Source organism: Diabrotica undecimpunctata, chromosome 5 (assembly GCF_040954645.1).
Source record: "Diabrotica undecimpunctata isolate CICGRU chromosome 5, icDiaUnde3, whole genome shotgun sequence".
NCBI lineage: Eukaryota > Metazoa > Arthropoda > Insecta > Coleoptera > Chrysomelidae > Diabrotica > Diabrotica undecimpunctata.
Window position 1 is genome coordinate 161,331,180 of NC_092807.1, and position 23,148 is coordinate 161,354,327.

Genomic DNA, 23,148 nt, shown 5'->3' on the forward strand with positions numbered 1-23,148 from the left:
CTATTCGGACTTTTGAGACAGCTGCTCTGAAAAGTTCATTTGATGTACATCCATACCACTCTCTCAGGTTACGCAGCCATGACATTCTACGCCTCTCTATGCTTCTCTTTCCGGTCCTATAGTTACTTGAAATACTCTGTCGGTGAGCATATTTTCTATTAATCTAGCGGTAAATTTACAAGGAGAAGAGCATAAGAGTTTATGAATCATTCCTTCTCGTCGAAAGCTGCTGACAGATCTATGAACACAGCAGAACTCTTTAGTTTTCTTTGAAAGTTGGCTTCTTTCAAAGAGAAAAAAAGGAAAGAGGAAGAAAGAAAGAAAAGAAAACAATTAAGTATCAATGCAAGTTGCTTTTTGTACTGCTGGAATTGCTTCAGCACGAGTAAACGTTGAAAGACGTACAGAACAGCTAAAAATCTTTAAAATTCTTAAAGAAAGAGTTGATTTATTCCTAGTTCCTTATATGGAGTCTGTTATAAATAATATTTCAGGTATTGCTAACCTTTCTGCACCAATACTTAGTAATGATAAATATTAATTTATAGTTGTATAGATATATCTAAATTAATAGATGTGAGTGTAGTGAAGTGCAAATATTTTTTCCAAGTAAAAGTATCTATAAGAAATACAACAGTGTATGTGGTGGGGTACTCCTCTCAAATTTCTTATTTGAAGTCACAATGTTTGTATCACTGCGGTTTCCCTCTACATGATAATATTCCACAAGTAGTAATATGTTTAGAATCTAAAATTGCTTGTACTTCAACTAGGGATCTTTTTAAAATCCCCTATCAAATTTACAATGTCAACAAAATATTTCCCTATTTCGTCCGCCATCTTTCAAAACAAATGCTGCCACCAATAGTCGTTTGAGAACGCGAATAAGAATCAGTCAAAAAAAATTATACTATTATAATATCATTCGATTCTTCTTCTTCTTAACGTGCCCCATCCCTAAGGACATTGGCGATCATCATGGCCAATTTGACTCTATTTGCAGCCGTTCTAAATAGTTCTATTGGCCCTTTTTTACTCTATTGTCTCAGATTCTTCAGCCAGGACGCGCGTCTTCTCCTTGGTCCTCTTTTGCCTTCCACCTTCCCTTGTATGACCAGCCGCATCAATTTGTATTTCTCGTTTCTTAGTATGTGACCAAAGTAGCTCATTTTTCTTTTCTTTATAGTGTTGAGTATTTCTTTATCTTTTTTCATTTGTATTCCAGAAAATGGTGGCCATCACCTTTCCAGCCGACCGAATAGTCTTCGCCTCCTTCGGAGCACGTTCTCAGGTTGCCACCACTGTTTCGACTATTTCTTGGTCCCTGATTTGTAGCAATGGATTTATGTTTCGTCAATCGTTACGAAACGACGTAGAAACTCCTTAGGATTTTGCTTAAATATTATCAAACACTGCTCTGAAGTAGCATCATGGTTAAGCTTTTTGTTCGGAGTGAGCGAACGCGGCAATCATCGCGCCAAGAGCTTTCTTATGACCAAAATTTCACGTAGGATATGATATACTCAGTCTTTTGAGATAGCCACTGTGCGACCACGTTGAAACTCATTATACCAATTTTGGAGGGTTGCCATCGAAGGTGACGAGTCATTGTAAATGGCATCTAAGCTGCCGCTGCGCTTTATCTATCATTCGATAAGATATTATATTTCTTTGTGTCCCAGTGTTATCTGTCGTATGTTTAATATTCGTTAACCCTTAACTGGGGAGGTGGGCTCATATTGACACAGACAGGTAAAAAAACTTATTGTTCTTCTGGGTGTGCCTATCCGTTACGAATTTTGGCGATCATCATGGCAATCTTTATCTTATCTACAGCAGCGCGGAAAAGCTACACAGATGTTGTATTGAAGCAGACTCTGAGGTTCTTTAACCAAGATGTTCTTCTTCTTCCTGGACCTCGTTTTCCAAATATTTTTTCTTGCAGGATGGTTTAAAGGAGAGCATATCTGGATTCGTTTCGTATAATATGTCCAACTTTCGAGATTTGATGATGGTCAGTAACTCTTGTTTCTTATTCATTCTTCTGAGGACCTCCTCATTTGTGACTCGGTCAGTCCACGGGATCTTAAGCGTTCTCCGATATAGCCACATCTCAAATGCTTCCAGTTTTCTACACATATCTTCGTTCAGGGTCCACGATTCAACACCATAAAAAAGGACAGAGAAGACGTACCATCGCAGCATTCTTACTTTGGTATCAAGAGAGAGGTTGTTACTCTTGAAGAAGGGCCAGTTCCGATTGAAGGTGGATCTAGCTTTTCCGATACGTGCTCTAATCTCCTGGTTGTTGGTCCATTCTTCATTTATTATGGTACCGAGGTAGTTGTAATGCGTCACTCTTTCTACAGGTGATTGGTTGACGAAGAGTTGACCTTCTGATGTCCTTTTCTTGCTAATTATCATAAGTTTTGTCTTCTTAACGTTTATATTGAGTCCATATTGTTAACTGTAATACGTGATTTTGTTCATAAGAACTTGTAGGTCTTCTAAGTTGTCCGCAAATACTATGGTGTCATCTGCATATCTGATATTGTTTAGCCGGTAACCATTTAGTAGAATACCTTTTTCAGTTTCGTGCAAAGCTTCGATAAATATTCTTTCAGAGTACAGATTGAAGATTAGAGGAGACAAAATACAGCCTTGCCTCACACCACGCATGATTTTCACATAGTCAGTGTGTTCACTTTCAACTCTGAGATTTGATGTCTGATTCCAGTAGAGACTTTTAATTATTTTCAGATCTTGGTTGTTAATGCCTGCTTCTTTTAGTATTTGCATCATCTTGGCGTGCTGTACTCGATCAAAAACTTTCTCGTAATCAACCAGACATGTGTATACGTCGCAGTTGACGTCTCTGCATCTCTGGAATAAGACTTGTACTGAGAACAAAGCCTCTCTAGTACCAACAGTATTTGTGAACCCGAACTGGTTGGGGGAAATTTGACTTTCACACAGCTTGTAGATTCTCTTATGAATTATCTTTAGGAACAATTTTAGGATATGACTCATGAGGCTTTTAGTACGGTAATCTTCGCATTTTTATGAAAAAAAAAAACTTATGATAACAAGTTATTTATTCATGTATCGCTTCGCCCCCACCAGTATTTTGCTAACATTAGATGATACTTACTACTGATCAGTCGCTTTTTGTTTCTCTTCCTGCTTTTTTACTTTTCTTTGCAAAATATAAATTATTTACAGAAAGACATTTATTATATCCTAGTATACACACCGCAAAAGGCGCGATTTTTTTCTAAAAACGTCTTTTTACAATATTATTCATTTCTTGGGGTCAAAGGGACATTGTAGACCATTATAACATTAACCTCCCCAGTTAAGAGTTAACTTCTATTAATTAGACATTTTAAGAACTTAAATATACCTTTTTGCGTAAAAACCGTCTGTTATAGAAATTTTAACTACTTTTACTGTATCCAAAAAACTATCAAAATAAATCATTTCGCATTTTTATTAAGGCATTTTTTATGACAGTCTTATAATAGTTAAAGAAATACAGGGTGTCCAGAAACTCTTCTGACAAACGAAGACCGCAGATTCCTCATATAATTTTAAGACAATTTAATCCAATTCTTCTTCTTCAAGTGCCATCTCCGCGGCGGAGGTCGGCAATCATCATAGCTATTCGAACTTTTGAGACGGCTGCTCTGAAAAGTTCATTTGATGTACATCCGTACCACTCTCTCCCTATGCTTCTCTTTCCTTGGATCTTTCCCTGCATGATCAGTTGGAGCAAGGTGTATTTCTCTCCACGTGTAATATGTCCGAGATATTCCAATTTTTTTGTTTTTATTGAATTTAAAATTTCCATTTCTTTGTTCATCCTTCTCAGAACCTCTTTGTTTGTGACGTGTTCTGTCCATGATATTTTCAGAATTCTTCTGTACACCCACAGCTCAAATGATTCCAGTTTTTTCATTGATGTAGCATTCAAGGTCCAAGATTCCATTTAATAAAATTAGGTCGAAAAAACATAGCACCTCGCCAACCTAACTCTTAGTTCCAGTTTTAAATCCCTGGTACATAGAACTCTTCTCATTTTGTTGAAATTTGCTCTAGCCTTTTCTATTCTTATTTTTATCTCCTGATTGTAATCATTTGTGGAGTTAATCATTGTTCCCAGGTATGCATATTTGTCCACTTGTTCGACGTTGGTTTCGTTTATTAGAAGACTCTCGTTATTTCTTTGAGTTTTCGATATTCTCATAAATTTCGTCTTCTTGACATTCATTGTTAGACCATACTCTTTTCCATACTCTGCTATTCTGGTCACCACTCTCTGAAGATCTTCAATGTTTTCGGCTAAAATCACAGTGTCGTCCGCATATCTAATGTTGTTAATGGGAACTCCATTTACCTTTATTCCAGCTGTTTCACCCTCAAGAGCTTTTTTCAGGACCTCTTCGGAGTAGGCGTTGAAAAGAATTGGCGACAATACGCATCCCTGTCTTACTCCACATCTAATTTCAATTTCTTCTGACAGCTGTTCGTTAACACGTACTTTTGCTCGCTGTTTATAGTATAAATTTGATATGATCCTGAGGTCGTTGTAGTCAATCTTCTTTGATTTCAGGACATTCATTAAATGTTCATGTCGTACTTTATCGAATGCTTTATTATAGTCAATAAAACATGCGTATATATCTTGATTGACGTCCAGGCATCTTTGTATTAGTATATTAAGTGAAAAAAGAGCTTCACGTGTTCCTAGGCCTTTGCGGAAACCAAATTGTGTATTATTAACGTCTATGTCCAGTTTGTGATATATTCGGTTATGGATGACTTTAAGTAGTAACTTTAGCGTATGAGACATTAAGCTAATGGTGCGGTAATCGCTGCATTCTCTTGCGTTTTTCTTTTTAGGGAGACAAATAAAAATAGATGTCAACCACTTTTTGGGTAATACGCCTGAACTATAAATTTGGTTCAAAAGTGTTACTAAAACATCAATGTGCTTCTCATCTAGAATTTTTAGGATTTCTATAGGAAGCATATCAGGTCCAGGGCTTTTCCCGCTCTTCATTGTTTTTAATGCGTGCAATATTTCTTCTTTTGTAATATATGGACCTATTTCTTCTGACGTAAGTTCTATGTGCTCCAGATCTCCTCTTTCATCATCGAACAATTCATCGATATATTCTGCCCATCTTTGTATTTTCTCGTCCGTATGTGTTATAGCAGTACCGTGTCTATCCAGAATTGCACAAGTGGGATTTTGTTTTCTTAGTCCAGCCAGTTCTTTGACTTTCTTGTGTAGGTTAAACAGATCATATTTATTTTGAAGGTCTTCGATCTCTTTGCATTGCTCTTCAAAGTATTTTTCTTTTGTCTGCTTTATCGTCTTTCTAATCTCGTGGTTTATCTCTCTGTATTTATTGTTATCCTTGTTTTTAAATTGTCTCCGTTGTTCCATCATATTGAGTATCTCGTCATTCATCCATTCCTCTTTTCTCCTTGAGGAAGTCTTTAATATTTCTTTACAGGGTTCCAGTAGACAATCTTTTAGTCGATTCCAGTACTCGTCAATATCGTTGGTGTTTGTGTTCAATTTGTTGCAATTCACATGCAGTTCATGTTGGAGGCATTCTTTTACTTTAGGTTCTTTAAGTTTTCTTGTGTCTATTGTAGGGATTCTTTGATGTCTTTTAATATTTTTAAGGGTGAGTGTAATTTTGCTAGAGCTCTTTGAAGATGACTGCTTATAATCATTTTTTTAATAGCTCCAGAACGCTTCTATTTAGAAAATAAAAATTATTAAGATTATTTATCCTCCAGAGTTGAATCGATTACATTAGTTGCAAATTTTTAGTACCGTTCATAGACGTCCGTTTTGGGTAGGTCAACGGTTATTTTAATGCATAACTTTTAAGCATTTATGATTTCCTACTTAAAAAATTTTCATATCGATTTTTCTAGAAAACGGTGTATCCTACAGACTTAAAGTAAGAGTACCTTTTAGTACTAAAATATCTGAAAATTTAATAATCTAATATCACAAATGCTTCAAAGTTACAGACAAAAAAGTTATGCGTTAAAATACCCCTTGACCTACCCAAAACGGACGCCTATGAACGGTACTAGAAATTTGCAATAAATGGAATTGATTTAGCTCTGGAGGATAAATAAGTTTCATTTTTCTAAATAGAAGCGGTCTTAATAAAAAGAGTTAATAAAAAAAACCACTTACAAGGCGCAATCTTCAAAGAGCTCTAGCTCCCTTAGGAAGCATTTTCGGACTAGGTAAATTGAGTTCAATCGTCGTAAAATTGTCTGAGGACAATTGTCTGAAGGAGAAGGATTGTCTGCAGTTTTCGTTTGTCAGGAGAGTTTCGGGACACCCTGTATAATAAAAAAATAGAATGAATGAAAGTTTAAACTTAGTCATCGAGCATACTAGTACACGTTCACCGCACTACATATGTTATGTATTGTTTATAACTACTGCACTTTTTGCTGACAAGTCATATCAAATTTTATATCCACTTCGTGTTTTACCTATCCTATTTTCATTTTAGTACCCGCGTACCATCTTTAAAGACACACGTTAGGCGTTAGCTTCGTTACAATATACGAACAATGCTGATAGATCATCACATAAAAATTTCAATATCGGGTTGAGTATATACTTTTCTAAAGTTTTTATTCGCGAGTGCAATTGTTATTTTTATAACCGTAATTTGTTGGATTTTTACACAATAATATTCAATAATTGTTTTATTTAGGTAAGTAATGTTTTACATATTTTCCTTAATTTCCATACAGATTTAGAGATGGATCCCGATCTCGATCAAGAATTTTATAAGAAAGAGGCTAAAGATATGGTTAATGTTGTACAAAGACTCATCTCACTTGGTAAGTATTTACGTATTAAATGTTCTATCTAAGAATTTGAGTGAAGTACATACTACACGTAAACTCTGACCGATTCTTATTGGGTTTTACCAGAAAAAAGTTGACTATTAAAAAACACCTTAGAAAAAATTATTTTATGCCAAAAACATTTTATTCGTTTTGCAGCTACGATTACTTTGGACTTATATGAAAATATACTTCTTTTATATTGTTCTGAAGTTATTTTATTTTGGCATTTTATAGTAATTACTATTTATATAATCTGTCGGCTCTTGATATTCTCATCGATCTTATGATGGCATCCAGTTCCGTGGCTTCGACCTTTTTCTTATATTTTCCGGTTATTCTCCATGTCTCAGCTCCATAAAGCCCATTGTTGTTGCATTCACTGCATGTGTTCTATTTTTATTGTCCAGCTTTCGAAAATAGGCAATATATAACATCTCAGAGCTTTTATCAGCAGTTCTATAGCAAGATCAGTATTAGTTAAACTCTTTATTATTTTTATAAATGTTTGTCTGGTAATTTTAATTTAATTCCTGCCCTTATCTCTTCACTTTGCATCTTAGCATCATTGAAAGATTCGCTCAGCTGACTAGCTTCATCCTATAAGCTTTTTAAGCTTTTCTGTACATCTTTATCCAGTTGCTCTGCCATGTAAGGAGTTGTGAGGCCATTTGGTTTGCTGTGACATTTAGGAAATTGTTTGTCCTTTCACTGGATTATACCTTAAGGTTTGCTCATTTGCATTTTTGTGTTGTTTTTTATTCTAAGTTTGTCGGGGTGGTCAGGTTATTTTTATAAATTCTCGTACAAAACTGGGACACAAAGAAGATATCGGTACCTATAAACTTTCTGCTATGAACTGTCCCGTAAAAACCGTTTTGCTGTAAAAACTTTCAGTCAATTAATTAATCTATTGATAATTTTATCTAAAAATATATATATTTACGCCTTCTGATCAATTTTCGTTATAAAAAAATTTATTTTAGAATTCCATTTAAACATTAATAATTAAAAGGAAATAAGGGTCATTCCTCTTGCTGACTTTATTGAACATAATATAAAAACTTATAATTAAAAGTGTCCACTTAGCTTTATTCGGAAATTCGATTGCAGACTGCAAAATATAGTCAAAGAAATGTTTATTGAAATTTAATGACATCCTTAATTTATGTCTACTTCGGTGTAGTGTTTTATAAAGGATAGTAATTTTTCTTTTTCGATGGGCATGGATAAGTAGCTGGAGTCTTCTGTAGGATTGATTTGAGGAGGAATTGTTTTAAGCTGTCGTCTGGAAGCGATTAGATAGCCACTTCGGTACAAAGTAGTTGTTTGAAGTGCTCAACCCATTTGCTTTGTTAAAAATCTCTAATCATTTGAAGTTCCTTATCCTGTTTAGTTTCACGTATAAATTCCTCTCCCCTTTTATCTGTTATATTTATTCTATGGACTATTTCCGTTACAAAGGCATCATCCTCTACATTTTCCTTCAAAAAATTTCGGGACAACAAATCAGCTATTAGCATTTCCTTACCTGGCTTATATTCTAATAATTTCACCTTCATACGTTGTAGTCTAGGAGAATCTACTTCCGCTATGCCTTTCTTCATTATCGAAATCAATGGCTTACGATCTGTGAAAACCTTAACTTCTCTATCATAAATATAATTATGAAATTTAGTACAAGAAAATAGGATTGCAATTAGTTCCTTTTCAATCTGGCTAAATCTGGTTTCACAATCGATTAAAGTTCCAAATGCAAAGATACAGGTTTACGATTTTGTAATAATACACATCCAACACTATTTTGACTGAAACTGTTTGAATTATTATTGGATTATTTTCATCAAAATTTACAAGAATTTGGGGTGAGCAAATTAACTAGTCTACATCCAAACTGTCCAAACTGTATTCATAGTCTACGTTTCAGTTTGGTTAGTATAATTCCACTTACAATAGAACCTTTCTGCCTTTACGTGAATTTTGACTCCGCCTTCGCGCAGCTTCATGGTCAGGAGTGTTTGCACTATCTCTACCTTTTATTATTCAATCTGTGTTTACTAGAAATATTCTTGGTGAAAGTTTTGTCACATTCCTTCAACTATCGTCTATCTCTATCTTTCCACTATCTTATGCTCACTATAGCAAAACTTCGCTCCTTTTAATCATTGGGGCATCATCTTGAATATTTTTCAACGGTGTACAAATCTACCATTAACTGTACTTTTTCGAATTTCAATGTTAAACCGAATATTAATATTTTAAAGTTAAATGTAAATATTTTTGTTGAAGGTATAAAATATGAAATCGGTTTACTTTTGTCAACAGAGTATTTTATCTAAACCCAGTAGGCTTTTCCAGCAAAACCGATTTTCCGCTCCGAAAACAATTTTGTTTTAAATATTTAAGTTACTTCGCCGTTCACCGGTGAATAACTCACACCTACATAAATGTATATTTCTTCGTTAAAACCGTTGTTGCTTTCCTCTATTGTTTTGCCGTAATAAACATTTTATGAAAGTAACTTAATAGTCCATTATTTTATATGTTACAGCTGCTGCGATAATGTGGATGTAAACAAACACGAACAGACGTTATTCTTATTGTTTTGAGCGATATGTATTGTAAGATAAAAACTTAGTCAAATAAATTGATATTTAAATGAAATAAGTATGGACCGCATTATTGTAAAGGGTAAACCATCGTTGATCCGATGTTTGTGCAAATAGCGGTCCAATTTCATTTTCCGCATTCCGCATTGGAATCCCGGGTTTCGGATACTCCGATCATTCGAATAGTTTTCAGTTATGTCTGCCTCTTATTGTTTATTTAGATTTACTGTTAAATATAATGTTGGCCGGCCTTACCGACATGGTTATATTTACCTTATATTAGGGCCGGTTTCACCAACACCAAATAAATCGGTGAAAAGTTATTGGTCGAATAACATTTATATAATATATAATAGGTGAGTCTTCTACAGCTGGTGCCGTTTCTCGCACCCTAATTTCCATCGTTTTCTGTCAAACCAATATTCAGTTTTTAAATCTCTGGCGGTCATTGCATCTTCGACATCTTCTCTTCATGACCGTCTTGGTCTACCTCGTTTTCTTCTAGTGGGCGGAATCCATTTTTTTTATCTTTTTTGGCCATCTGTTTTCAGGCATTCTCTGCATGTATCCATACCAGTTTAGTCTTTTAGCTTCAATAGTATCTATTATGTCTAGGTAATTTCCGTTTCTCTCCTAATGTCTACGTTCCTCACCCTGTTAAGTCTAGTGTATCACCTCACCCTACCTAATTAATTCTTTTTTTATTTTCTTTTGTTATTTTATTATTTCACAATAGTCCGTGTAGCTGTCCAATGGCTGATCTTTCTTGGCCAATCCTAGAATGTATTTCTTCGTTACTCCCTGCTTTTGATGTTATTTGAACCCCCAAGTATTTGAAGGTTTCAGTTGATTTTATAGTTTCCATTTCAATTTCTAGGCTTTCTGAGTTTTCTCTTGTAACTAAATACTTGGTTTTTGTGTATATTAATTGTAAGGCCCCGCTTGCTGTACTGCTACTCTAGTCTTCTAAGCATATAGTCTATATTGCTCTCGTCATCAGCTAGAATGGCTTGGTCGTCAGCAAAGTGTATCGTATACAATCTCTCGTCTATAATTGGAATGCCCATATTGCAGCATTTTCTTCTCCACTCTCAAGTTAATTTGTTTCCAGTTTTAATGTTTACTGTCATATTTTGGTAAAGCTCTTGTACTGTTTTATATTTTTTTATTTATTTTTTGTTTTTCTATTGCCACCCAGATCATTGAAAGTGGTACACTATCGTATGCCTTTGTCAGATCTATAAAGACTATATGAGTTAAAAGGTTGTGGGCTAATCTTTTTTTAATAACCTGCTTTAGAGAAAATATGTTGTCTATATAGGATCTGCCTGCATGAAAGCACTTTTGTTCTTCTACATCTGTCATCTGTTTTTTAATTTTATTTTTTTTATAATTTTTCCATAGAGTCTTGCGAGCGAATTTATGACACTTAGCTCCCTCTAGTTTGAACAATTCTATCTCCTTTTTTGTAGATGTTGTTCATATGTGCTTTAGTTTAGAGGTTAACTTGACAATTTATTCGAAGAATAAATATTTATTTGATTGCTAATGAATGAATAACTTATTTTGAGTTTATTCATAGAATAAGTCTTATGTGAAGAGGGTGAAACGTAGATGTGTCAGTTTTATTGGTCGAATAACTTTATTCATTCAATAGACTAGTATTCATTACTACCTTTATCTTTGAAGTCGCTGCACGGACATTGAATTACATTGGAACTATTCTTTGAGATTTCTCCGGGACATTCTACTTCGTCCTATGCTCCTTTTGCATCTTGCCTTGAATTATCAACTGTAGGATGTTCAAGTATTTTCACTTTGCCGTTATACAATATTTTTAATTGTCTGTTCTAATTTTGCACATAACTTCTTCTCCAAAATCTAATACTGATTTGAACTATGCAATAGATCCAAGGCGACGTTAAAAGAGTATAAAAGTGCGTGGTGGACAAGTTGTTGAACAACTAATAACAACTTATTCTAAGAAGTACTATTTGTAAAATTAAAATAATCCTTAAAATATTGTGTTTTTATAACGAAATAAAATAATCTAATACAACTTATTTGTTTTTGCAGGTCATAGATTTGATATACCTGAAAATATACATATTACATTGGAGCCTGGCATATGGTAAGTCATTTTCTCACTATTTATTATAAATAACATGTAAAATATAATTCTGCATTATTTCAGAATACTTTTTTAACAATAGTCTGTGCACTTAATACACGACGTACACTATAAGTTTTGCACAAATAATAAAAGAAAAATGTATTTTGGGAAAAAATGCAGAATTATTATTTTCAAAGTATTCGCCTTAAAGACCAATACCCTTTTGTATTCGAGAAAACCAATCGTCGAAGAATTTATGCCATTTCGAAATAGGTACGTTAGAAAGATTTTTGTATGCTTCGACCGCCTCATCTACGTCAGCGAACGGATGATTGGGGTAACTTTTAACTGATAAGTATCAATTACGGAGTTTCTTGTTCACCAGTATGTAATAAATTTGATTCTGTATTACGTTTCCTGGCTGATCTTGCGGTTAGTCCCAGGTAAACAAGTATCTAGTTGGTAATTTGAAGAATGTATTTAGTTTTGCAAATTCTTCCCCTAAAAATAGTTTTAATCTTTCTCACCCTTCATTTCTCTTCCCAATCACCAATGCTCTTCCCTTTACCGATTTTAGCATTCAAATAACATATAATGATAGTCATATTTTCTTTTTTAATTCGTTTAAGTGATTTTATCAACAACTCATAGAATTGGTCTACCTCTTCTTCCGGTTGATCGCTGGTGGGGGGTATACACTATTACATTTAATTTGACCTGAGTATTATTCAGTTGGATTCAGTAGTATTTAGTTATTGCCTCGTATCCTCTCTTAAATTGACCCGCATGTGCCTTAATGTCATCTTGCCTTAAAGTCATAAATTTTAAAATTGAATCGACCCTTATTTTGATATTCAAAATCTATTAACATCTTTTGGTCTAAAAGTAACTATAAACGATTATACTAGAATCACATCCCAGTCCAGTAGTTACATTGACAACATTATGACAATTTTTTCTGAAACTATCTACAGACTGGGCGTATTTGAACCTTGTTTTTCTGACCATCGAGCTCAATTTTTATTTATTGACTCTGAACATAAAATTGTTCACACTAATCAAAAATTTCAACGGTTTATTACTTCTTCTGGTTTACAGAAGGTTAAACGTGCGGTAGCTAGTACAAAGATGGACTTTTTCTATGATATTAATAACGATCCTGATTTTTTGCCAGTCTATCTTACCGAAACTTATAACCACTTAATATTAAAGCATTTTCCACTAAAAAAAGTACAGCAAACTGCTGAAAATACACTTGTACAAGGTTCAATAATAAATTAACACATCGCTTACGTAAACGCAGAGCATTCTTTTATTTTTAAAACTAAAATTGAATTTATTATTTAAACAAAAATGTTATATAACTTGGAACAAAAAGTTATATTTCACTTATGAGCAAAAATAAACTTGCACATGGCTTCTTATTCTCAAATATCGTCTTTATTTTCTTGATGAAATAGTGGAAAACATTCTAGGCATAAACCAGGTTGCTGAGTACATTCAGAACAGTAATATGTAATATCCTTAGGTTTCCCACTCTTGTAACACAGTTTACATCGTCTTTGTGTAGATTTTTTACTGCCTTCTTTTTTTATAAAATTTAGGCGTATGTACAGAATGTGCAGATTTATTTATTTTACTTGATTTCTTTGCATCATTGTTGTGGGAGTAAGTAATCAATAATTTTTAGGCGATAGTCGTACAGTGACATTTTTTGTCACAAGAATATTTGTTATATAACAAATAAGAATTTAGTAAAATTAGCTGGAATATAAGAATCCCTAATTTTTGATTCCATCGCAAGGTTTTACGTTCACATGAGTAATAGGATAACATCTGATCGGTTATATTCACTCCACTCATAAATTTATTGTAGAAACGAAATATTTTTGCCTGCCACATAGGTTTTAATTATAGGGGGTTTTAAAACGGGGGTCAGAAACTACTGGGGGTGGAGATAGGGCAAGCAAAATAAACGAAACTGTGCGAACGGCACTTAGAGTTTGGAGAGCTGGGTCGTGAAAAGTTGAATGGCAATGGGGTTGGATTGGGGCAACTACAAAAATGAAACAAAGGGGTACTGGCATGAATTTCCTGGAACAAATAGACAAATAAAACAAACAGGAAGGACCTCTAGCAATTTAAAATGGACGCCGCTTCGAGGTGCCAAATTATAACGATTACAACAACTAGTTGTAACTATTGAAATAATTATTAGAAATGGAAAATAAATCTTTTTAAAGGAAACTCAAAGGGGTTATAAACTTTTTTTTTAAATAAATAAAAAAATGGTTTAGAGAAATAAATTAAACATTTATTGTTGTGTCACCACAAACAGTTACAAAAATACAGATGGCACAAAAATATACTATATTAATAGTTACAGAGATTTATACCAAAATAACAAAGAAAACTTACATGTCATTATCCTTTTACAAACTCGGAAGATGCTACAAAAACTTACAAATGTTACTGGGCTATAAACTGTGGCAATTAAAAAATTATTACAAGTAAAGAATTGTCTTTTTAAATAAAACTATTCATAAAGCTATTCATAAAACTATTCATATCATATACAATGTAGAAAAAACAAAACAGGCAATAGAGCAAAATAAGAACATGAAAGTTTTGAAGAGGAGCGTACAAAAGGGGAAAATAGAAATTAACAAACTGAGAAACAGCACTGGAGAAGAAACAACGAACAGAGATGAAATATTAAGAATAGTCGAAGAGTTCTACACAGAGTTATATAGATCAAGAAAAAAAGATGACAATACGGAACCTCCAATTACACTAAAAACTGGGGTATTAAACCAAGGATCATATTTAATGCCCGATATAACAAAATCAGAAATCAAAGAAGCCCTGAAGAAAATGAAAAATAATCGAACCCCGGGTGAAGATGGAATAGTATCAGAAGCACTAAAAATTGGAGGGGATGTATTACTTGAAAAAATTAAACAACTTCAATATCTGCCTTCACAGCGCCAATATTCCAACAGACTGGAACAACGCTACTATGATTCTATTACACAAAGCAGGAGATAAAGCAAATTTAGAGAATTACAGACCGATTAGCCTCCTCAGCCATATATATAAGTTGTTTACGCGAATACTAGTTAAGAGAATGGAAAGAAAATTAGAGACTTATCAACCAAGGGAACAGGCAGGATTCCGAAAAAGTTACGGAACAAATGACCATCTACAAAGTATAAAAACCCTAATAGAGAAAGCAGTGGAATACAATAAACCTCTAGTTCTAATATTTATCGATTTTCACAAAGCCTTTGACACAGTTGAGCTAAGCAAAATATTACAGGCGCTTAAAGAATGCAGGCTAGATTATAGATATACTAAATTATTATACAAAATATACCTGCAGGCAACAACCAGACTCATGAACTGAAGAGAAGAATCGGCCTTGGGTGGGCAGCATTTGGAAAACTGAGAGAAACTTTTAAAAGTGAGCTGCCCACATGCCTAAAGAGAAAAATGTATTTGATCAGTGCGTCCTCCCAGTCTTGACGTACGGAGCAGAAACACTTACCTTAACAAAAGCAGCAGCTACCAAACTGAGAGTCACGCAGAGAAGAATGGAGCGGTCCATGTTAGGAATAACTCTGCGAGACAGAATAACCAACGAAGACATCAGGAGAAGAACCGGAGTGACTGACATCATCGAGAAGATAGCCAGACTAAAATGGAGATGGGCAGGACACATAGCCAGAATGACAGATGGGCGATGGACAAAGAGGTTATTGGAATGGAGGCCAAGGGAAGACAAGAGAAGCGTCGGTCGACCACCTACAAGATGGACTGACGATTTAAGAAGACTCAATAAAAACTGGATGAGAGCGGCGCAAGATAGACGGAGTTGGAAACATGAGGAAGAGGCCTATGTTCAGCAGTGGACTCTTGAGGCTGGATGATGATGATGATGATTCATAAAGAGGTTAACTTTAAAAAAAAAAACAACAAACCAATGTCAAAAATGATAAAACTAGCTGTCATAAGATCTACAATATTAATTATCAAAATTTAAATTGTTATGAAAGCAATTAATATTTAAAAAAAAAATGTCTGTCATTACTTCAAAATTAAAACACAAAAAGTTACCTTAAATTTCACTAAATTTCACTCAGCACAATATCTGGGGTCGGGAACTGCATCTATTAAATTTTCTGGGGGTAGAACTGGATGGGAAATCTCTGAACACGAACAAATTCATCTCCAAACTGCCAAAAAGCCTGGGATGACAACCAGGGAGAAACAAAACGAGGATGGAAATAACGATTCTTGTTCCTCACCTTCTGTAAATGACCCATTAAACTGATTAAACTGCTAAACATTTTTCATGAAAAGGAACAAAACAGAAAACTTTCAAATTCGACGTAGAATTTGGACATAACGCTGAGACCCACCGTTCAACCGCTCTTGATCAATGCCTTAGCGAGAGTAATCTAATAATCTTTTAAATTCATTCGCTTAACTTAGCATAAACAAAACATATAAACTGGAATATTTATTTGAAACGCAGAACATCCTAAAAGCGGTTTCGATCAAAGAAAATACCAAGGAAATATAAACAACTCAAAAAATGGTTTATTTTACTCGGCGACGCTAAGAGGAATTAAAAGAATTATTTCGTCTGTTAATACGTACGAGAGAAATTCAATATATTTCAAAGAATTTGCAAATGCTACATTGTATACCAAGATGGACCTAGATTTAATGCTCGGTAGATATCATTAAAATGTCTCTTTTGTCTCTCCACTTGTGTACGGATATATTAATGGCATATCTTGTTCTCCTTTTTTAATTTTTGTATTTAAAAAATCTTTTCGTTCGTTCGTTTCGTCTTTTTAAGGAATACGTTTCCGATTTCTCCTCAGTGTACCTGTCAGGTAAGTCCGTTTCTCTAGTAATATACTCTATTTATTATGCAAATCAAAGATTCTGGACCATTATAAGTTATTATCAAATAAACTAGATAGAGAGATATTTCAATTAAACTAAACTTAAAGAGATACAATCTAAAATAAGCATAATTTCAGTTGCTATTGATTTCTAATTCCAATAATAACATTCTCATTAGAGAAATAATCTTTCTCTAATGCGAATGTTGTTTTTAATATTTTGAAGTGACAACGTCTTAAATTAGGTTGTGGCTCGGAGTCATTCATGAAAAAGTGTAACGCCCGCTCACGTCTGTTACAGTGAGTCACCGAACGAGAGAGAGGCCCGCCGGACCGGCGAATGCCTTGCGTCTCTCTTCCACTCAAACATGATCGGTCCGTTGCGCGCGCAGCACTAGAGAATTAGGCGCGTTGAATCGGTGCGTGCTTCCGTGCTTGTGTCTCTGTCTTTCTCGAGCGTTCTTGGCGTTCAAGACACATTACAGCAGAAACACTTCCTTTCATTTCATATTTCTCCTATCATCGTCCTATCCTCAACAAAATCACTCAAATGGAAATTAGTTAAGTTTAAGTTTACATGTACAATGTTTTAGTAAACAAAATATATTTCTATAGCTAAAATTTGTGCAATTCTTATTTTCATTCAATTCCTTGTTCCTATTGTGCAATTTAATAATATTCATATCAATAAATATTCTACCGAGAAAAAGACGTTGTCACGTAAAATCTTCGCCCGTAAAACCGACTTTACAGGCAACCGATTTTTTTTATACATTAGCTAAATTAGCTTCAAATATTGAAAACCAAGAAACTTCAAACTTCCAGGTAAAGTAAAATTAACAGTTAATGTGTCTACAGCAACTTTCAAAACTATCTGCTCACTTGCTTGAGGTAATGCAATTAGTTTCAAAACTTACCATTAAGTTGTCAATTCTTTAAAAACTTCGTTCGTTGTATAACATACTTGGTACTTAAATTTTTACGCTAAAACTTCCTTTTATGAATATTTAAAAGAGCTACACCAAGTTTACAGTTTTACAAAGTATGTACATATTCCTTAGAAAGCTCTAAATGAATAGTTGGTAAATAACTTTTAATATGTCTGTTTCCACTTTAATAATAAAAGTGGACCAGAGGGTGAAATGATAATATCAGCAAAAATGTCCTTCATACTGGAAAGACATTATTTATGCCAGGACATTAGAAAAGATTAAATTTTATGATATATTTTCTTTATTCTGCAATGCAAATTTTTAATATTTGTCGCGAATTTTAGTGTGATACTAAAAGTTCCTCGCTCCGACTCTCTAAGTTCCATAATCTCATTAAAGCAACTTACTGCCACCATCATCTTCATCATCATTATCATCATCATCACGGTGCTACAGCCTCGAACTTTTCAAGCTTTTTACACCGTTCTGATCTATCATCTGCTCGGGTTTTTCAGTTGGCAGTGATGGAACTTTGCTGTATTCTACACTAATTATTTAAGGAAAGCTTATTAATTCCTTTCCTTAGAGGGTACAGCACCAAATAGTTTAGGACCATGGAACTGTTAAAGATATAAGTAATCAGACTTTACGGCGATGATTCCGTATGTGTATGGTTTTATCAGGTTGTATTTAGAGAAAAATAAAGAGTCATTGATCGATATTAACTACTTCTTCTCCATTCTGCTTATGTGGTTATTACATTCTTTTTTGGTATGTTATGTCCATTCATTTATACACTGTACGTTAAATTTTCTTCTAATGTCTTAATTTTTTTTTCGATCTATCAGCGTAATATTTTTTGTAATTCTTCTCAGTACTCTCATCTGTGTCGGTTCTTATTTCTAAGGCATATATCATTATTTGTCTTACACTGGTTTTATAAATTCTTGACATTATTTCAGTGTTAATGTGTCTATTTCGCCATACAGTGTTATTAAGGCATCCTGCCAGTCTATTTGATTTGTGTACTTGATCTCTTACTTTTTTGTCCAGGTCTCCATAGCTAGACAGTTTAATTCCCAGGTATTTTATTTCCATTACTTGTTCAATACTGATGCCATCAATTTCTATTTTACATCTGGTTGGTCCTTTGCTGACTACTATTGTTTTAGTTTTCTGAGATTAGATTGTCATATTAAATTCTTTTGCTCTTATGTTAAATCTCTGCACCAGTTTTTGCAGACTATCTTCCTTCGTGAACGCTTTTGATGATTTTATCCATGATCAAATTGAAGAGCATGGGGCTCAATAAATCCCCTTCTCTTATTCCGCTGCCTATTTCTATAAGTTATGTAGGTTTTCCATCTATTCTGACTTCCATTTTGTTGTTTTGGTAAATGTTTTCGATAGTTTTTATAATATTTAGGGGAGCTTCTCTATTATACAGAAGACGGATTACATCTTTGAGTCTTACTCTGTCAAACGCTTTCTTTAGGTCAATCAGACACAGAAATGCTCTATTTAATACTCTGTAATACTCTAGTGATTTCTCAGTAATTTGCTTTATGACGAATATTATATCTGTACACGATTTTCCACTACGAAAAGCCTGTTGTTCATCTGCTAAACTTATCCTCTGATTTATTAGCACTTGTAAAATTTTAGCTGTTAGTTTTAGCGTAGTATTTAACAAGTTTATACCTCTGTATACCTCTGTAGTTGTTAATTGTTCTGTCATTACTACTCCACAATATTTCAGTAATTCGTTTGGTATCCCGTCTTTACCTGCTGCTTTTCTGTTCTTGAGGTTTTCAAGTATTTTTCGAACTTTCTGTACATTTATAAGAAGTTCTTCATTTGTGGTAATTTCTGGTGTTTCCGGTTCTAGCGTCGTTTGTTTTTTCTCTGCATAGAGTTTTTTTTAGGTAGTCAATCCACGTAAAAATATTGTATTAACGAATTAAAATGTTGTAATTTTTTAAAATTAAAGTAAGTGAAAATTGAAGTAATAACGTAAATCATTAATTTAAATAAAAAAATAATTTATTATGAAATAAATGTTATTAGCGAACAACTTAACTATAATTGATTAAATGCAGTTAGTGCATGATCTCAAATTTGAGCAATGACGTATCCAGGAAGTTAATAATGATATGTGATGATAAGTTAGCCATGATACATTATTATATGTTAATAATAATTAACTGCAATCTGCAAATAAAAATGTCAATCAATATTTTTCGTTATCATTTTAAGATTTATTTGTAATACCTTTAGTAGGACTTTTTACTCGCACTATATATATATATCTATATATATATATATATATATATATATATATATATATATATATATATATATATATATATATATATATATATATATATATATATATATATATATATGAGTCACAATCGTAGTTAACTCTGAAATAAAGTAGGCATTTTTAGATTTTGTGTTTCATTATTAAGAAGTTTTTATAAAAATAAAAAGATTTTCTATTTTTAATTGCTTATCAGTAAAGAACGCGTATTTAGTAGCCAGATTTATGTCGCTGGATACTCAAAATTCAATCATTTTTATCAAATAAAAATAAATATAAGCTGGAGATTCTTTATCAGTGAATAAATATGTATATATTTCTATAAAAAATATATAGATAGTATATTAAGGTGATTTTTTAAAATTATATATATATATATATATATATATATATATATATATATATATATATATATATATATATATATTATTGTGATATTTAAAGTCTTGGTGCGCCAAGCAATAATTAGCTAATTAAATTTTTTGATTAATTAAAATTATTTAAATGATATGATTATGACTCTATCACAATTTTTAATTCTTTTATCTCAGGGTTAAATTCGTGCTTCAATATCTATGCTATTACATGTGAAAGGTAAGGTCCAAAGAATACCGGAATAATAAAAAACACATGTGATAATGAATGATAATGAATAAAAATAATGTAATAATTCACACTCAAAAGTTTTCAATAAACAAATCTCATATAATGATTCTCAAAATTTTGTTCTACGTACGTGAACAATCAAAATTAATGGTACAAACAATACTAATTGAAATCTCAAAATCCCAAACTATTCTAACTCTCCTAATCAAAATATTTATATCCTTTCTAAATTAAGTGTAAAAATTGTGTTATCAATAAAAGAAAAAACTGCAGAAAACAAAAATATCTCTCTCTGATGATGAGTGGTCCAAATCCTTGTTCCTTGTAGACTATATTATCTCCTCTCAACCGCTCCCTATGTAATCAGCAATCTTACAACAGATTGTTGCAAGTATATCGTCCTTAATGATCTCCTTCAAAAGCACAAATCATTCAAATTATGATAGCCTTTCTCCTCTCGATAAACTGAATCTCTCGTTGGCCCGAGTGAAAAAATGACTCTTGGAATATCTTCTCTTTACGATAAACTGAATCTCTCGTTGGCCTGAACAGTGACTCTTGGAATATAAGTAGAAAAATATGACTTACAATATTTTGCTGCTTCAGCTTCTGTCAGATACACTAACTCCACAAAAACTCACTAACATTCAACACTACTGCTTGCTACTTCTCGGGAACCGCCAGAGAACAATCACTGTACGTCTTACAGACTTGGAAAACCAACTGATTATCTTTTCTCTCTCCTAAATCTAGCTAAACTTTCATTCCTACATACCTATCCCACCTTTTTCAATCTCCGCCAATCAAAACTCGTCACAATTCCCCATTTTTTCATTTCGATAACAAACAAATTTTTACCTATAATTATAAAATTTCCTAAAACTTATTTACAAATAATATTTTTCTATAATTCTTAAAAACTAACAAAAACCTCTTTCTAAAATCTCTTCTATTGTCTTTAATCACTACATTAATGTATTTGGAAAAACCCGGTTCAATTGTCTTTGGATTTCACTTAAAATTATGCGGGTCACTCAAGTATAACAAAGAAATAATTTCTGCATAGCTTACATTTTGTTTAGTACAGGTAATCCAAGAATTTAATAACTTTCCTTCTTCGAAATGTTTGTTGGTTATACTTTCTGAATTATTTTAATGTTTTTTGAACTTTGAAATATTTTAAACAAACCAATATTTTTCTCGATTTTACATATCATAACAATATATATATATATATATATATATATATATATATATATATATATATATATATATATATATATATACGAGGTGTGGTTATTAAATAACGAGACTGCTTATGAAAAAGAGTTTTATTTTAAAAATTATTTTACAATCGAATGTTCTTCTTCAATATATTCCCTTTCCCCCGCCACACACCATTCCATTCGTTTTTTCCATTGGTCAAAGCAATGCTGGAAGTCTTCTTTTTTTTTTTAGAGCTTTTAGGAGTTCCGCCGTTTTTCGTTTCATCTCTTCCATCGACTCGAACCGGATTCCTTTTAAGGCAGACTTGATCTTCGGAAGCTACCTTCACAAAAATTGTAATTTTTAATGTACATATTGCACATTATTATTTGTACAATCCCCACCGTTGTTCAAGAATTTAAGCATCAGCATAGGCTTAGCATGAATGTCTGGATAGGAGTAGTTGACGATTATCTACTTGGACCTGTGGAATTGCCTGCTCGTTTAAATGGTAATAATTACTTACATTTTCTGCAAAATGTTTTACCTGATTTGTTTGATGATGTGCCTCTAAATATTCGACAAAACTTATGCCTTCTACATGACGGCTATCCGGCCCGCTCTAGCAGGAATGTATGAGACTTTCTTGATAATAACTACAAAGACTACTGGATTGGGAAAGGAGGTCTAGTTGCTTGGCCAGCAATATCGCCGGATTTGAATCCTTCTGATTATTATGTTTGGGGATACGCAAAAGCATTTGTTTATTTCGTTTCGATACAAAATCGTGCACAACTCTGGCTAAGGATACAAAATGCTTGCAAGGAATTTAGAAATAACCTTGGAATTTTTGAAAAAATTTGGCGTTTTCTAAGCAAAAGGGCAAATTTATGTATAGAGAACAATAGTCATTACATCAAAAAAATTTTATAATTATCTACCTTTGACACTTGTTCTTTTGTGTTAGTTTCGTCCCATCCTAATAAATACCTTTGTTTTTAAAAACCTTCAAATAAAATTTTGTCTCCATTTCATTGTTTTCTTCTTTTCCTAATTTTTATACAAATTGCTGCTTGATTTATTAAAAGTATATTTATAAAAAACGAAAAATTTTCAAATCGGCAATTGATGCCATCGATTAAACTCTGAAGGATAAACAATTCTACCAGTTTTCGTTTTTCTAAATAGAACCGTTTTGGAGGTATTTAAAAAATCTAATTACAAGGCGCCATCTTAAGAGTTCTAGCTCCCTATGAAGCATTTTTTGGACTAGGTGAATTGAGTTAAATGGTCTTAAAATTATCTGAGGAATCTCCTCCGGTCTGGACACCCTATATATATATATATATATATATATATATATATATATATATATATATATATATATATATATATATATATATATTATAACAGACAACAATTATATATAATAGTGAACTGTGTGTTGACCTTGTTGCCAAGGGCTCGTACTTTTAAAAACATATGACTTACATACGTACGTGTACTCCATATGTATATATATTTTGAATATTATGTGCAGACAGTG

The 23,148-nt window shown here is 33.0% G+C and overlaps 1 protein-coding gene across 3 annotated transcripts in view; it reads left to right on the forward strand.

The window, feature by feature from the left end:
* Positions 1 to 23,148, forward strand: part of fus (epithelial splicing regulatory protein fusilli) — a 273,674-nt gene that overhangs the window by 113,028 nt on the left and 137,498 nt on the right. For all 3 annotated transcript variants that reach the window (XM_072533109.1, XM_072533110.1, XM_072533111.1), the window contains exons 4-5: positions 6,802 to 6,891; positions 11,583 to 11,637. In XM_072533109.1, coding sequence (XP_072389210.1) covers positions 6,802 to 6,891; positions 11,583 to 11,637 — 145 coding nt within the window. The remainder of the gene's footprint in view (positions 1 to 6,801; positions 6,892 to 11,582; positions 11,638 to 23,148) is intronic.